This window comes from Ictalurus punctatus, chromosome 28, assembly GCF_001660625.3.
Source record: "Ictalurus punctatus breed USDA103 chromosome 28, Coco_2.0, whole genome shotgun sequence".
NCBI classification, from domain to species: domain Eukaryota; kingdom Metazoa; phylum Chordata; class Actinopteri; order Siluriformes; family Ictaluridae; genus Ictalurus; species Ictalurus punctatus.
The window spans coordinates 15,717,808-15,734,788 of record NC_030443.2 but is presented as its reverse complement, the minus strand read 5'-3'; the positions used below and the strand labels follow the sequence as shown (position 1 = coordinate 15,734,788).

General features: G+C 38.6%; 1 protein-coding gene across 6 annotated transcripts in view; it reads right to left on the bottom strand.

The window, feature by feature from the left end:
* The window catches only part of mast4 (microtubule associated serine/threonine kinase family member 4), a 97,887-nt gene extending 81,331 nt beyond the window's left edge, over positions 1-16,556 (bottom strand). For 3 of the 6 annotated variants that reach the window (XM_053676808.1, XM_053676809.1, XM_053676810.1), the window contains exon 1: positions 16,074-16,556. In XM_053676808.1, the coding sequence (XP_053532783.1) occupies positions 16,074-16,364 (291 nt within the window). In that variant the 5' untranslated portion in view covers positions 16,365-16,556. The remainder of the gene's footprint in view (positions 1-16,073) is intronic. The other 3 variants (XM_047152015.2, XM_017460100.3, XM_053676812.1) reach the window with 1 other exon arrangement.
* Between the last annotated feature and the right edge of the window lie 425 nt (positions 16,557-16,981).

Here is a 16,981-nt window from a genome sequence, read left to right as displayed (position 1 = left end):
AAAGCCGTCTTCGAACTTATGACCTCGAATGTATATGACATCTGAGTTAAAACAGTTCTAGGAAGGAATGAGAGGAGAAGCTCCAAAAGCTTCCCAGAGGATATAGAATCAGATGAAGGTAGTTACAAAGACAAAAACAAAAAGATCAAACCGATAAAATACTCCTTTCTCGCGATTTCACACAACTGTAATTTTCACTGAAGGTCCACAATACTGAACCCTAACTGACCAGAACGCACGACTAAACCACGCGAAATCATCAAAAACTCACTTCCTACAAGAAAACAAAGTACACATATGATCTATGAATAAAAATCTTTTTAAAAAGCCATTACGTAACCCTGACAAACACTAAAACGCAAATAAAAATGTGTATTTTGTTTTCGGTCGTGCAGCGACGTTGACGATTCGGCCACAAATCGGTTCGCTAAAGACTTCAGGAAAGCGGGTCAAGGTGTGAACCAGCTGCTGGATTTCTTTTTTTTTTTTTTAAAAGATGGAAAGAGGAAATAATGCACCTCGGTGCCAACTTTCCACTAACAAATCTGTTCCACTCGGAGCTAATGCTTTCATCATCAAAGTGCTGCCAGGATTCGGAGCCCCACTGTTTCAGCTCCTGTCACGCCACACGTTAATCGGTCGGAGAATGAATGCTTCGTCTGCAGGGAACGTGGTCCGGCTTCGACGGTCATTTTACCAACGGTAACCGAAGTAACAACAAATAATCGTTCAGACAAGGAAGAACGTTTAAAAGTGAGCATCATCCATGAAGCTAATGTATACAGCGGTATAGCGGCTTCATGGGAAGTGTGGTGATTCCATCATTTTTGCCTGGGGCAGTACTTCAGGGAATAACAGTACGAGTTTACAAAACTGGATCTTTCTTCTTTGTAAGAGTCTATTAACAGATGGCTAATGAACAAAAATGATGCGATACACTCAACCCTTCCATCTGGAGATTGGAGAAGCATTGGAGAGATTGGAGAAGCATTTTTATCCATAAGAACTGAACTTCAGCAGATGTATCTGAAAGCTGATGGTACAAGCTGTTACATAATTAACCAGGGCAGGAAATAGAGAGAGCCGACGTCTATTAGAGGATTGCAGATGTACAAAATGGAAATCAATCACTCGGAGTGAATGCTAAGGATCGGAGCTGGAAAAAAGCACCAAAAAAAAAAAAAAACCCCACAGATCACTACACACGACATACGTACTGTAGTGCCGCACAAACAATACACAAAGAAGAAAACACTGCAGGGGTGTGGTGTTAAGAAAATAAATCAAGGTCATGATGTGGGGTTAGCGTGAGATGAGTATTTTCAACAACAGTCCTGCTGAAGACAAAAACAATAGAAACCATCACACAAATTCTAAATGGTTTCTACTACAAATACCATTACAAACCATCAGCTAAACCATTAAAACCATTACTATTACTGGTCCTTAATGATATCCACTAGACATAACATGCCACCAATAGAAGACAACGAATTTCCAACAGAGGGATCATTACAGTTTGCCATTAAAACCAATATAATTCCCATTATAACCATTACAAATTCTATTTGTAATGTTTTTTTTTAGAGCTGCTTTTATAGAAAATTATCCGACATCTGATGCCGTGCCCTCCACTAATATTGGCACCCTTGGTCAATATGAGCAAAGACGGCTGTGAAAAATTGCCTTGCTTGTTTAACCAAAAAAATACACAAAAATACTCTGCTCTCATGGATATCAAACAACTGCAAACACAACAGGTTTATCCAAAAAAAATAAATAAATAAATAAATAATAATCTCTGCTAAATAATGGTGTGCAACAATTATTGGCACCCCTATGAATTCATATGGGGGAAAAATATATTTGAAGTATATTCCCATTGATATTTTAAACATTTTTTAGCACACCTAAGTGACTAGGAACAGGAAATTGTTCAACCATAACTTCCTGTTTCACAGGGGTATAAATATAAATTTTAGTGGAGGGCACTGTATGTTATCTACAGTAAAGGATAATTCATAAGGGATGAATGTATGTCAGAAACATAAGCAATATCACACAAGCATGAGTGCCGTTATCGTGAGTGCTGCAGGTAATCACTGACATCGTGCTGATCTCCACTACAGCAGCATGACTGCGAGGGTGATGCTGCTTCCACACGACAGATCTATAAACATCCAATTAATATCGAGGAACTGATATTTCAGACACGATATGGCCAAATATTTTGTTTCCTTTTGCTACGTCAATGAAAATAGTTCCCAAAGAAGCCACGGCTGGATAGAGCGTTGCATGTTGCCAAGGTAACGCACAGTCGGACTGACAGCCCACAGTAAGTGTAGTAACAGCTGCAGTGTAACGAACTATTCCTAGAAATGAAATTTCTACAATCACATAAAAAAATAAAAATAAAAAAAACCTTGTGAAATCCTGTATGGACTGAATCGTGTTAAACCAAATAATACAGTCATTTGAAACAAATGTTTAAAATGTGATCTGGCAACCCTAACTCCAAATCTAGAACGATTTATTTAACATTTAGGGAAGGGGTTTCCAGGATCAGCGCTTTAAAACAGAACGTGTTCCTCTGTGACGTGACAAAATGCTTTTTTGTGGCTTATTAACTTCAAAAGTGAGGGGAAAAAAGACAGACCGGTGAGAGAACGACTGTTTATGGCTGCTATAACGTAAGTGATAAGTAGCATTAACCCTTTCATGCTTAGAGTTCACACTGATGGACGGTCAATTTACAGTAAAGCCGTTTTCGGTTGGAGGAAAATATCAAATGTAAAAATCACCTCCAAATCACTCGAGATCATTCATGTAAATTAAAGTGAACTCCGGAAAAATGTAAACTTTGTAATTATGTAAGATTTAAAAAAAAAAAAAAAAAAAAATTTGGTGAAAATAATAAAACTTCTCTGGAGAGGAATCTGGCATTTCAGATGTCAACCCTGCAAACTGGAAGCATACAGAGTCACTCCCAATGATGAAGAACCTATACTCTACAGACACGGTGTAATTCCACACTCGAATGTCATCCTTAAACACAGGACTATCCACTCACACTCACACCACTGGAACAGCCAAAGCCTTTAATGCATCTCCCTGCCACGATGGCAGCACCTTTTATAAACACCTCTCTCTTCCATTACATCATGTACCATCATCTCGGGAGGTCGTCATCTCCATCCATCTTCACATGCAACAGACTTTCAACATCTGCTCTTATATACTGCTCTGTATACCATCTATTTGTTTTATTTTCAGAACGTACTCCTGATTTGAAAGATCTACATAGTAAAATAACATAGTAAGATGGTAACGTGATGCTTCCTAGATCAAGCTAGATGTCCGGCTCATGAGACGAATCATACAACAGGCAAGAACAACACACAATCAAAAGGACCGTGTGCAGCAATGACCTTGCCGACAAGAGCATGTGTCTGTGTGTTTACTTTATGTTGACTTCTGAAGTGACCTTGCGCATAAGAAGGGCATTATACAAACCAAACGTTGTTATCATCTTCGCTATGAATTTGTCAGCAAAACAAAAGCTCTCGTTCGGCTCTGAATGTCAGCGCAATACGATAAACAAATCTCACCTTAAAAGCACGAGTGCAATTACGGTAATGCATTTTGCGCTTCGATTAAGTGCAGTGTTATGTAAGCCATTTTATATCATTTATATTTCTTTCTTTATTTAAAAAAAGCTCAATCATGCCCAACCTGTGCGTGATCGTCCCGAGTGAAAGGCTCGTCCGAATTATTCATGTTATTTCGAATTGTTTTGTTTCTGAAAGGCTGCTTTAACATTTTATTCTCATGTACCAGGACCCACATTTTTACTGGTTAGCAGTAACGGATCATATTAAAAAGTGTAGCAAGGACGTTTAAATGTTTTCATTTGAAAATAGAAATTCAGGTCAAAAGGAAGAAATGTTTTTTTTTTGGTTTTAAAGGTAGATTATGTAAGATTCATCTTGGAGCTGAACATCAAATCCGTCTGCATGCTAACGTAGCAGAACTCTTTCAAACAGCTGTGGACAAGCGTTGCTCGTACATCTACAACCTTGTACCTGTGTTGACGTTTTCACTCCCGGTGATGGTCATAATTTACAACCATACTGATATCAAGAACACTGGTGTCATGTTTAATGATTAATAAGGGTATAGCGCTAGTTCTGTTTTCATAGTGAACATCACAGAGTCAGTAATGTTTTAAACAATAGTCACCCTTATAACTCAACACCCTACGTTTGGACATGACTTAACTACAATTAGCATGTTACGCTAAGCAGTTATCAACACCTCAACGCTTCCAGACTACAAGGTGTTTCACTCCTCCGCCTCAGCCAGAAATCATTCAGCTGACACCCATGCACCCGTCATCTTCATGTGCGTAAATATCGCATCAAAAATAGCCTCGGCATGAGAGACGGTGTGATAACATGAGAGAAAGAAGCTGCGAGTCGTTCGTTAGCAGACATCAACGCAGTAAAATTCAGATCTGAGGGATTCGAGCATAAACCTAGCAAGCACGGGTCAATTTAACTTGGATATTCAAATCGAAAAGTTTGAATAGTAAATAAGCCATTTTTGCATTTTTGGTAATTACTTACTAGTAATCAAATTAGTCGCTCGCTAAACATAAGCAACGGAAGCTAAGCGACAGAAGTACTGGCTCGAGAAAGGGCTGCTGTTAATCCTCAACAGTCAACATTTGATATAGAACAGTTCACAAAAGTTATTAATTAAATGTTAGCCTAAACACTGTCCCTGCTGTGCCAACATTTCCACACAGACACATAAGGCATGTTCAATGACAAAATTATTCTTGTGCTTATAGGTCGGCTAAAGTATCCATGAACCGGTCAATTTTAACCAGTAAAAAACATTAAAACTAGGTCGTCCCCCCCCCCCCCCCCCCCCCCCCCTACCCGCCATACCCCGAGACTAAAAATAACCATCTCCACCTTCTTTACCCTCATTATAACTGCCAGAATTTATGAATATGTATGAAATATTTCTGAAATTATATATTATATATATCCGTGATATATACCAGAGGCTGAAGAATGTTTATTGGAATTGTGTTCCAGATCTTTGGTGCATGAAAATAAAAACCTGCTTCACCACTTTTTCTTTTAACTTTCACACATGGAATGTGAAGAAGGCTCACGCTACATGACATTAAGACACAAATACTGCCTTTAGAAACTTGAATAATAATTTTGCCTGATCCTGATACTCCAGTTTCTACTACCGAGCTGAACAAATCTATAGTTGAGGCACTAAAGGAACAAATCGGGCTTTTTTTTGCTTTTTTACAAAAAGGTCAAAAGAATGGCCCTGGAGCCAAAGTGACGTTTAGACTGTTGATTCAGCTACACATAAAACAGCCCCTGGCTGCTTTTACTGCTTTTACTTTTGAAGGTCTGCAGGAAAAGCCTGCCCATCACTCTTTTAGGAAACCATTCAACAGCAGGGCATTGTTTTAACTTTTCAACGTGTTGACCACAGAACGTCTCCACACAAATTCAAACACAGATCCTTTTACTACAAACCACTTCAGTCTTCAGCCAAATTAATTAATTATTTGATTAATTAATTAATTTAAAACAAAGTGTTTTACTTAAAGAGGTAGTTCAGGTACAGAGAACTGTAACAGTGTAACTAATTACAGATTATGATTATCTGGCTATGAAAAAGCCACATCACGGTACTGCAGTGCTGCCAACTTAGTGACCTTGTCGTTAGATTTGGTGACTTTTTAGACCCCTTTAGCAACTAAAATAGTTTAGTGGCAAATGTTTGACATTTTGAACAGACACAAGTGACTGTCCAGAACTCGATATAGCTCTCCAGCTCGAATCACAGCTGCTGGTTATACGAGTTGAGAGAGCAGGTTCAGTCGACTCACCACAAATGTGTAAACTCCTGAGTTGCACTTGCATAAGTGAAAGTTTCCAAAAACCAATCACTGATCACCACTGTTCCCAACGACCAAATCACTGATCACCACTGTTCCCAACGACCAATCACTGATCACCACTGTTCCCAACGACCAATCACTGACACCACTGTTCTCAACGACCAATCACTGATCACCACTGTTCCCAACGACCAATCACTGATCACCACTGTTCCCAACGACCAATCACTGATCACCACTGTTCCCAACGACCAATCACTGATCACCACTGTTCCCAACGACCAATCACTGATCACCACTGTTCCCAACGGCCAATCACTGATCACCACTGTTCCCAACGGCCAATCACTGATCACCACTGTTCCCAACGACCAATCACTGATCACCACTGTTCCCAACGACCAATCACTGACACCACTGTTCCCAACGACCAATCACTGACACCACTGTTCCCAACGACCAATCACTGATCACCACTGTTCTCAACGACCAATCACTGATCACCACTCTTCTCAACGACCAATCACTGATCACCACTGTTCCCAACGACCAATCACTGATCACCACTGTTCCCAACGACCAATCACTGATCACAATTGTTCCCAACGACCAATCACTGATCACCGTTTTTCCCCAACGACCAATCACTGATCACCGTTTTTCCCCAACGACCAATCACTGATCACCACTATTCCCAATGACCAATCACTGATCACCATTGTTCCCAACGACCAATCACTGATCACCGTTTTTACCCAATGACCAATCACCATTTTTTCCCCCAAATGACCAATCACTGATCACCGTTTTTCCCCAATGACCAATCACTGATCCCTGTTGTTCCAAATACTTTTTCTTACTAGAACAAAACATTTCTTTCTGTAAGAAATGTTATAATCTATTATTTTCTATTCTGATAAACCTCTAGGCTCTTCTAAGTGTCTTTAAAAAAAAACCTCCTGTTTTGGTATGCAAATGACCCGAGATGATCCAATGAATATGCTAATTCGCCAATGACTTCATCTGGCAACTTCTAGCGACTATTTAAGTATGCATTAGCTACTTTCTCCTGAAAAGGGTTGTTGACTATTCAGCAATTCATTAGGTTTAAACGTCAACGGCTCCGAGTTAAACATTATTTTAAACCTACATAAACAAATAGAACCATCATTGTGCGATTTATCGATCTTTACTTCAGTAACGTCTGAAAAATGCAACACCAACGACTACAAACAGGGAAAACGTCTGCATTTTATGTTCACGTCTCTGTTCTGGAGCGACAATGACTCTGACGGAGGGGACCGTCGCAGACATCTGGGTGACCTCATCCATCACCTCCGCTCCGTTCCCAGCTAAATCTCGCTCCTCTAAAGGTCACAGCAGTTCAAATTACAGAGCTCCACTGATGAACTCAACCCCATCTCCCATCTCCTGTGACCTACAGCATGAACGGAGCTCAACACTGACAGCTCCTACAGCTCAACAAACCCTCATGAGAGACCAAGCTTCCTGTGTGCCCTGGCTCCGTGTGACCACGAGCACAATATCAGATATGCATTCCTTATCTGTGAGATAAATCTTGACGCAAAGCCTGGGGAGAAAATCCCTTTTCGCATGCTTTTCCTTTTTTGCGTGTATCGCCTGACAAAAGTCAGAAGCGCGAGCCAAAGTTAATATTTCCCCGATACGAAAACAAATCACGGAAAATATTAACGCCGTGAGATATTTAAATAGTTTTTCCATTTAGGTGCCTTAGGGCCACTGGCACCGATATCAGCCAGAACATTCAAACCGCTGACCGGTGAGGTGAAGAACATTGAATATCTTGCTACATTAACACCTGTCGAGGGGTGGAATATATTAGGCGGGAAGTGAACGGTCACTTCTTGAAGTTGATGTGTTGGAAGCAGGAAAAATGGGCAAGCGTAAGGATCGCTAAATTGTAAATCAGTAGTTTAGCGTTTTCTTTTTGTTTCCTTTACTTCCTTCCTTCAATGTATTTCGACAGGCATGTAGAAACTGATTTTTTTTTTTTTTTTTTTTTTAAGAAAAAAGAAAAAAGCCATAGGCGGCGACACAAAATACATCAGTACAACTAATCCAGGACTATGCACAACATCGAACGTAAATAAAAACGTAGGAAATTATGTTCTTTAATTAATAGATAACTAGAGCCGGCAAATTGCTGTGGTATGAGAAGAATAAAACACGTTGGGATTCGCCGCTATAGGGGAAAAACCCTCACGCGCGCCTCATGTTAACGTAGGGCCGGGCGATATATATCGATATCGTGATCAATGATTTCGCGATACACTTTTTTTCTGAAACATCGCTGGTACGTTGATGTATCTTTTACGTTTTCGATAATTACAAATGAAATGGTACCGAACGGATGTCGTTGATTTGACGTGATGCTTTGAAAAACTTCGTCTCCTTGGAGTTTGTAGGCATTAAAGAGAAGTATCGTCAAACCCGGTTTAACGTTTTGTGTGTTTTTTTTCTTTCAAATTTATTTATATTACTACTGTTTTGTGGACAGTTTATCAGCTATACTACGTATCGTGTTACGCGTCGTGTGTCCTAGAAAAATGTCCTCGAGTATCGTGATATGATATTTCTGTCATATCCCCAGCCCTAGGTGAACAGTCGGACTTTATCAGATAACCGCGCGTCTAAAAATCACAGCGAAGTTTAAATACAGAACGCAAACACCGACCGATTTCACGTTTTCTTACCTGGCAAATTCTTCCTCGGGGTCTCCTTTAAGACCGAGCGCGATGCACACCATTGGTTTCAAATGCACAGACTGAAAGATCAAAAGCGCACGTCATGCTGGGAATGACCACCCCAGCGGACGATGAAGCGCTGTAAGGAGATTAGGGATGAATCCTCTTAGCATGCAAGCCGTACACCGAAAGAGCAGAATCTCTTCACAGTAAACAGCAATGAGAAAATTCAAGCTGGTTTATTTATAAAGATGGAAACAGGGTCTTTGTTGCCAAGCTTTAGAAAACCGAACAGGCTAATAGGCACAGTACTGCAGCCTGACATGAGCCCTGGTATCATGATCTAACCGAATCTGGAATATTAAAGAGGTCATGATCTTTAAATACAGTGAGATTTACTGGATGGATAATCTAGCATGAATACTTAATATGTATGTTGATATTTGTATACTGAAACTGGGAATAAAGGGTTTTCATGCTGGGACTATATTTAATCCAATTAGGAAAAAGATAATGATACTACTCTATTTATTTATTTATTTATTTATTCATTCATTCATTCATATCTTTAATTTTACTGGTTACTGGCATTCCAAATGTTTTTTTTTTTCTAATAACAAAATACAATTTTCAAATGCAATTTTTGTATTTTTCAGTTTAATTTGAGATTCTTTTTTAATGTTTCGAATAAAAAAAGAAAAATGTAATAATTTTTTTTTTTTTTACCATTTTTAAATGTACAATTGTTATATTGCAATTCACATTTCTGTATTTTGTATTTTTTATATTTGTCATTTCTCAACCAGAATCAAAACCGAACTCAAATTAAATTGACATTCTTTGAGACTCTCATTTTGCAAAACACCAAAAATATCGTTTTGAATGACTAATTTTAAATATTTACATTTTTATATTATTTTGCATTATTATTCGAATATTACTTTAGCTACAACGTTATTTATGCGTTTACATTGTTTTTGCAATTCGACAAAAATAAAGTGCAAAAAATTCCAGTTACTTTATTGTCGTTTAAACGTTTTTGCTATTTTTTCCCCCCATTATATACCCTATTTTATACATTATATTCCCTACATATATTTTCATTACATAATCTATTTTTTATTACAAATACAAATTTGAATTACAATCTAATTGTTGATCAAATCACGACTTTTCAAGCGCGATTTTTAATTATAATTTTTATTCAGTTGTTTGTTTGTTTTTTTTAAATGACAAATTCCAAGTGACACTTTAGTGCCGGTATTACAGTACAAAATCAGTATTAAAGACAAAGCTTTGGCATCATCACAACACTACTCATCCATATACCTCACCATTTATAAAGTACATCATTGGGTGGAAACAGATGCCTTAAAATCCACTACGAAAGTCCTGCTAATGATGTCAAACAATCACTTCAGCAAAGCTCAAGGAAGGAAAAAGAAGCAGTGTCTCTGCTCGGTGCAACAATGTCCTCTCTTATTTAGATCACCATTCAGGAGGGAGAAGAGGAAAAATAGTGAGGGGGAACTATTTAAAAACAGGACCAACGAACTCACATAAAGGCGGTCGGAGGACGAAAGTCTACCCGTTGTTTAAGGAAGTCACTGCATGGGAAATAACCAGCTCTAGAAAAACATCAGCGTATCAATAGGCAAATAGTAACGCGACATGATCACTACAGCTATGTTTACGTGTAGCCTGGTAATCTGTTAATAATCTGACCGAGCGCTCCATCACAATAATAAAGCTTCGTGCATACGCCTCAGTAGACCTGAAAAGGGTGAACAAACTGAGGCCGATCTCAATTAAACTCCTATCTCGACGTGTAAACCTTCGTGTCCGATGACGGGCATCCGACTTCCGTTCTGAGGCAGACACAGGACGAAAATGTTTCATGTGGCAAAACAAAAAAGGTTCAAAACCGGTGCGTGACCTTCTACGTTGCTCACATTCGAAGATAAATAAATTCTTAGATAGATAATGTGCATTTTGTGCTATTTTCATCAAGCAGAGCATCCTCGTGCCTGAATCTCAGGAAAATATGGCATGGTGAGCAACTCTGCGGTGGTCACAAACTCATCTCCTCGCCGTCCGTGTAAAGTAATCACAATCGGACGATGTTTTGCCGTGACGGAAGTGCGATGAAAAAGTCGTACGTGCTTCCTGTTGTTACCGGAACACCGGTGCCAAACGTCACTCCTATATAGTACGAGCGTAACTTTGGATTGCATGAATGCATGGAACGTGCATATAAATGAAGATCGTCTACAGACTTTGAAGTTTAGGATACGTACTCGCTATATAAACCATTCATTCGGAAACTGCGATCAAGAAAGAATTCATCCGAATTGATGAACATGTATAATTATGTTACTGATTTTTTTTTTTTGGGTATAGTTTGACATTATAACTCAGTACAGTGTTTAACCCGTTGGTTCTTTTCTAATGGATATACATATTTAAATCCCACGGCGGAAAGGAGAGAGATGTTACACTGGTGTTACACCTCATGCGGTCGCGCCACCTGATTCTATGACATTTAAACGGATTTTGTATGTAGGGAATTAAATGTTACCTTCCCCCACCCCCCAAATATATACTCAATTCGTACAATAATTCACCGATTTAAAAAATTATCTATCTAGAATTAATATGTAAAAATCCACTGTCTTGCGAGACGGTTGAGTGTAAAACCAAGTAAATTGTACACAGAATTAGCAAAGCATCATTAAAATGGTATAAACAAAACCGGTCACCAGGTAAGAGTAAAACCAATCAATCAAAGAGGCCAGTAAGGAAATATTATATATACACATACATATATACATACATATACATACATACATACATACACATACATATATATATATATATATATATATATATATATATATATATATATATATATATATATATATATATATATATATATATACACACATACACACACACACACATATACATACACATATATATATATATATATATATATATATATATAATGTGTGTGTATATATATATATATATATATATATATATATATATATATATATACATACACACACACACACACACACACACACACACACACACACTTACATACAAATGCAACAGTGGTCATAATGTAAGAAAAAAAGAGTCTGGTTTAGTTTCCTGAAGCGTCAACTAATTTTTTTTTTTTTTTTTTTTAAATGCTCAAACACTTAAGTGCAAAAGTTTGTATCCCTCATGGGCTCTGGGTGAAAAGGGACCTTTTTAAAAATTCATCTACAGAAGATCAACTGAACAGTAATCGAAAAGTGCAACAGAAAAAAAAATTCCAAGAGGAAACCAATCACCCAATCAGCCTGCTTTAAAAAAAATTTCAAAAATAAAGAAGAAGAAGAAGAAGAAGAAGAAGAAGGAAAAATGTGTATGACATCTAGCAGAGTTATAACAGATACAGTACATCAAGAAGAAACAGAGACAATGTTACACGTAAGAGGTGCTCAGAGGATATAAACGTCTTCCAGTAATAATAATGGAAGAAGAATAAAATGTCATTCATTCATCATCAGTAACCACTTTATCCTGCTCAGGGTCACGTTAGTCGCAGAGCTTACCCCAGTTACACGGTGTGAGAATGAATACACTCTGGATGAGACTTTTTGAGTCTTTGTAGATAAATACATTTCTTTGTCTCCTTTATTTTGTCCTAAGGGTACACAAACTTTTGCACTCAAAAGGTCCAGATACTCTGAGAATAATGCAAGATTATGTGATAAAAAGTTACACAAAGGAAGGCACTAACGATAAAACTTTCACAGTCTATCGAAAAAGATCTTAGGATGGAGATGCATCACATCACGGAGGATCAAAACAACCTGGAGTACTACTCAGACGTGACCAGACGACGTGCGGTTACGTAATGAAGAAGAGATCGCTGGGTGAATCACAGAGATGGGCGTGTCTTCACGATGTCCTCATTGTTGTCCATACATACTACCTCATTTTCATGCTTTATTAAAAGCGCTTGTTGTTGTTGGGTATGTAGCTTTGAAAAGTTGTGCAAGTCACATGACCAAAACATGTACACAGGCTGTACTTCCTTATTGGATTCCTGTGCCAGGAATCCAATAACGTGACCTAAAACCTCGCCGATTAAAGCGTCGCTCCAGTGTCATGGTATATTTTACTGTGGTTTTGCTGAGAGAGTAGGAAAGCGTGAGTGCTTCCTGGGAGCATCTTTATACTGTAAGAAAAAAACTACAAAACCTGTTCTCCCACATATGATATCATGGAAGCTTCACGGATACGTCAATTAGATAGATGATAAAAAAAAATTGTGGTGTAATCTTTCTAGAAAATTTCCAAAAATGACCACCCCCACCTCCTAATGTGAAACGAATCCATTCCAAACAGAGCTTAAGACACGTCATCAAAACCCCATTTCTGAACGTCGGGAACTTCCGTTTGATTTTACCGAGCAGCGTATGGCGCGTGTTGCAAATGAACGGACTGTTCACGTGTCTCACGGATGATTTGGCGCGAGCGAGGAGTCCAATTCCAACGCATTCACCTGAACAGACAGACGTTAGCGTTGTGCTTAAGATCTTAATTACTCAGTACAACTGAACAAACTAGTCTAAACTGGTACGGTGACAAATAAGGTCACCGTTGATGCGTAACGCATTCTGTCACGAGCACCAAACACAAACATATAATTAAATGATTAAAACACATAGGCAGTGCTTTCCTTTCCATCTGGCACACTCGTATCACGTCATACTGTAGATATCGTTATTAACACATCAGTCGGAATAAGAATTTCTTTTAAAAACTGCATCTTGTTTTAACGCATAAACACAGTTGCGTGCAAACGTCTTTAGATCTATTTGACCATTTTTAAACAATAGCTTGAAAGTGAGTTTTTCCTTGATCCTCCCAGACTCCAGACTTGTTTAGAAGAAGGAGTCTGGCTGGGTTACAACTGATGAATCAAGAAGAAGGGGCAAAGATTGGCCAAGCAGTCTGGCAAAGTTACAGCTGGCAACAGAGGCAAAGACATTGAAGGAACTTAGCCGAACTCTGGTAATATTCTGAAAGACACAATGTCTTCCGGCTATATTTTTTGCATGAAAAGGTATTAAAACTTTTGAACTAATCTACATTAAAAACTAAAGAACTTCTTTAAAAAAAAAGGAACAAGAGTAGATATTTGTTACTCCACTGAGTTGGCCGTTGTTGTAAAAGTGTCGGAGATAGCTTGTATACTCCCAGAATGTGTATTTACGGTCGACGTCATCATGTCCATGATCTCACGGATCAATAACCAGCCTAGTCTCTGCCGTGACTCTTCGTGTGTCGCGTTGCTTCCTGAAACCTTGAGTCCAGCGTTTGCTCTCTCCAGGATTTCCACATTGGATTTCTCTTTAATAAGATGTCGGAAATGTTGACGGAGGAAAAAAGGTCGGTTTTTGTTTTTAGGAGCCGACATTGAAACCTGACTTGTTATCCCTGATGTTTGAGACTGCTGAAATGTTCTCCTACTAAACGCCAGAGGAACCGCGCTTGTGAAATCAGCACGGCACACGACTGCTGTAGACTGAAGACATTTTGTTTTGAGACCAAAATCCGCTTTTATTTCCTGCTATTTATATGTAGCTGTGAAGAAAAAAAAATCATTCAGTGATGTCGCCAACAACCTCCACAGGTCAGGGGTGAAGGTATCACAATCCACAGTGTGAAGAAGACGTCGAGAGCAGAAATATAGAGGCCGTAGAACAAGATGATAAGCACTCATGAGCAGTAAGAATCAGAAAGCCTGATTGGAATTCGCAAAGAAATACACAGACGAGCCACAAAGGTTCTGGAACTAAGATGAACCTCTACCAAAGTGATGGAAAGTCCAAAGTGTGGAGAAAGAAAGAACCTGCTCATGGCGGAGGTAGCGTCATGGCTTGGGCTTGCATGGCTGCTTCTGGAACATTCTCACTAATCTTTATTGATGATTGAACTCATGATGGAAGCAGGAGAATGAATTCGGGTGTTTACAGGAACATTCTGGCTGCCAATTTACAGTTAGGAATTTTATCATGCAGCAAGACAATGATCCAAGACACACTGCAAAATCAACAAAGGACTTTATCAGGGGTGGGGGGGCTTGGGGGGGAGTGGAATGTTTTAGACACGCTAAATCAATCACCAGACCTTAACCCAACTGAGCCACATTTCACCTCCTGAAACAAACAACAACTGAATGAGGCTGCAGGACAAACCTGGCATGGCTTCACAAAAGAAGAAACCAAGAGTTTGGTGATGTCATTGAGTTACAGGCTTGATTCAGTTATTGCAAGCAAGGGATATGCAACAAAATATTAACTGTCATTTACTTTAATTTACTTCAAGACTTATCTGTTCCTATACTGTTGCTCGCCTAAAAACTGGGTGGTCTGATACAAAAGGTTCTATGTTTTGTTTTTTGTTTTTTTAACACATCTACATGTAAATACCACGAAATAAAAGCTGTAATCCTAAACTCTCGTCTTATATCCATCTTTTGATCTCACATGCAAATTTCTTTGGTGTATAGCGCAAACAAATTAATTAGTCTTGCCATTCCAATAGTTTCGGAGTGGACTGTATGTTGATGTTGGTGTCGATTCATATAGATGGTGGTGTCTATTCATATAGATGAAGATGATTCATATATTGATAGTGGTGACAATTTATATAGATGGTGAAGACGATTCAGATACTTATTGTGAAGTCGACTCATATACTGATAGTGGTGTCGATTCATATATTGACAGTAGTTTTGATTCATATAGATGGTGGTGTTGATTCATATATTGATAGTAGTGTTGATTTATATATTGACAGTGGTGTCGATTCATATATTGATACTAGTGTTGATTCATACAAATGAAGATGATTCATATATTGATATTAGTGCCGATTCATATAGATGGTGGTGTCGATTCATATATTGATACTAGTGTCGATTCATACAAATGAAGATGATTCATATATTGACAATAGTGTCGATTCATATAAATGAAGATGATTCATATATTGATAGTAGTGTCGATTCATATAAATGAAGATGATTCATATATTGATAGTAGTGTCGATTCATATAGATGGTGGTGTCGATTCCTATATTGTAGGCTACAAAAAGTGAAGTCGATTCCCAGAGATTGTGGTGTCGATTCATATTACTAACGGAGTCGATTAATACAGGTAACTTCAAGTTATGAAGTTCATGCAAGATTCTATTTGAACACAAAAACTTAAGGCACCTATTTTCTGACAGGTATTTAGAGACACTCGGAAACACACCTGTCCTCACAGTTTATCAACACTGAAACGCTGAGCAAAATACTTTCAACATGTCAGTGTGCCGTTTCATTTCTAGGTCGGTTTACCATTTCGTCTTGTTCCTCGTCGCTCTCGTGGTCATCTTTATTCCTCATTTTCTCCTCTTTGCAGTCGTTTTCGGATTCCTGCTCGCCGCCCTGCTTCCCTTTTCGCTCGGGACTGGCGGTGTGTGATGTGAGTAAAGCTCCACAGCGGTGCGCCTCCAAATGCTCCGGTTCTGATTCAGTATCTTCCGAATTGCAGCTGAAATCCGGTTCGGATAGGGTGTCGGTATCGGAATCGGAATCGGAAGTGGATGAAGTTCGGCTACCGGATCGTTCAGCCTGCTCCCTCTCCATTGCGATGAGCCAAACTCAAGAACTTCAAGCTGAAATATTACTCCATGTTTTTAAAAGACATCGTGTTGTTGTTGTTGTTGTTATCCTGGAGCACCTTCTGAGAATTTCCACGCAGGTTAGAATCATTCCCCCCACGCTACATCCATTATGTTGCTTGTATAAAAATGCCAGCGCGGGTATAGGTAGTTTAATGTAAACTCCGCCCAACACTGATCTAGACACGCCCCTTCTGGGACGTAACTCGCGCTGTTGACCTTTGGGCGGTGTAAAAGTGTACACACTGACAATCAGTAAGCACTAAGATCATGCAGTACTGTTTTTGTTTGTTTTGGGGTTTTGTTTAGTTTTTTTAGGTAAGAAACCTGTCCAGATCATAATGTTTCTCTTTGCCGATTAATAGTTTTGGTGCGTATAAAGTAAATATGCATTTTTATTTTAGTTTCTAACTACAAGCCTATTCTATCATCATATGTAGTAGGCTATGTATTGTTTATTGTTGTTAATTTTGTTTTGTTGACTTCTGAAGACTGTTAAACACTAGTATGGGATGATGTGCTGGTATAAATTGGCTAGCAGAACTTTCTAAGATTAAAAACACACACACACATCAGTGTAAC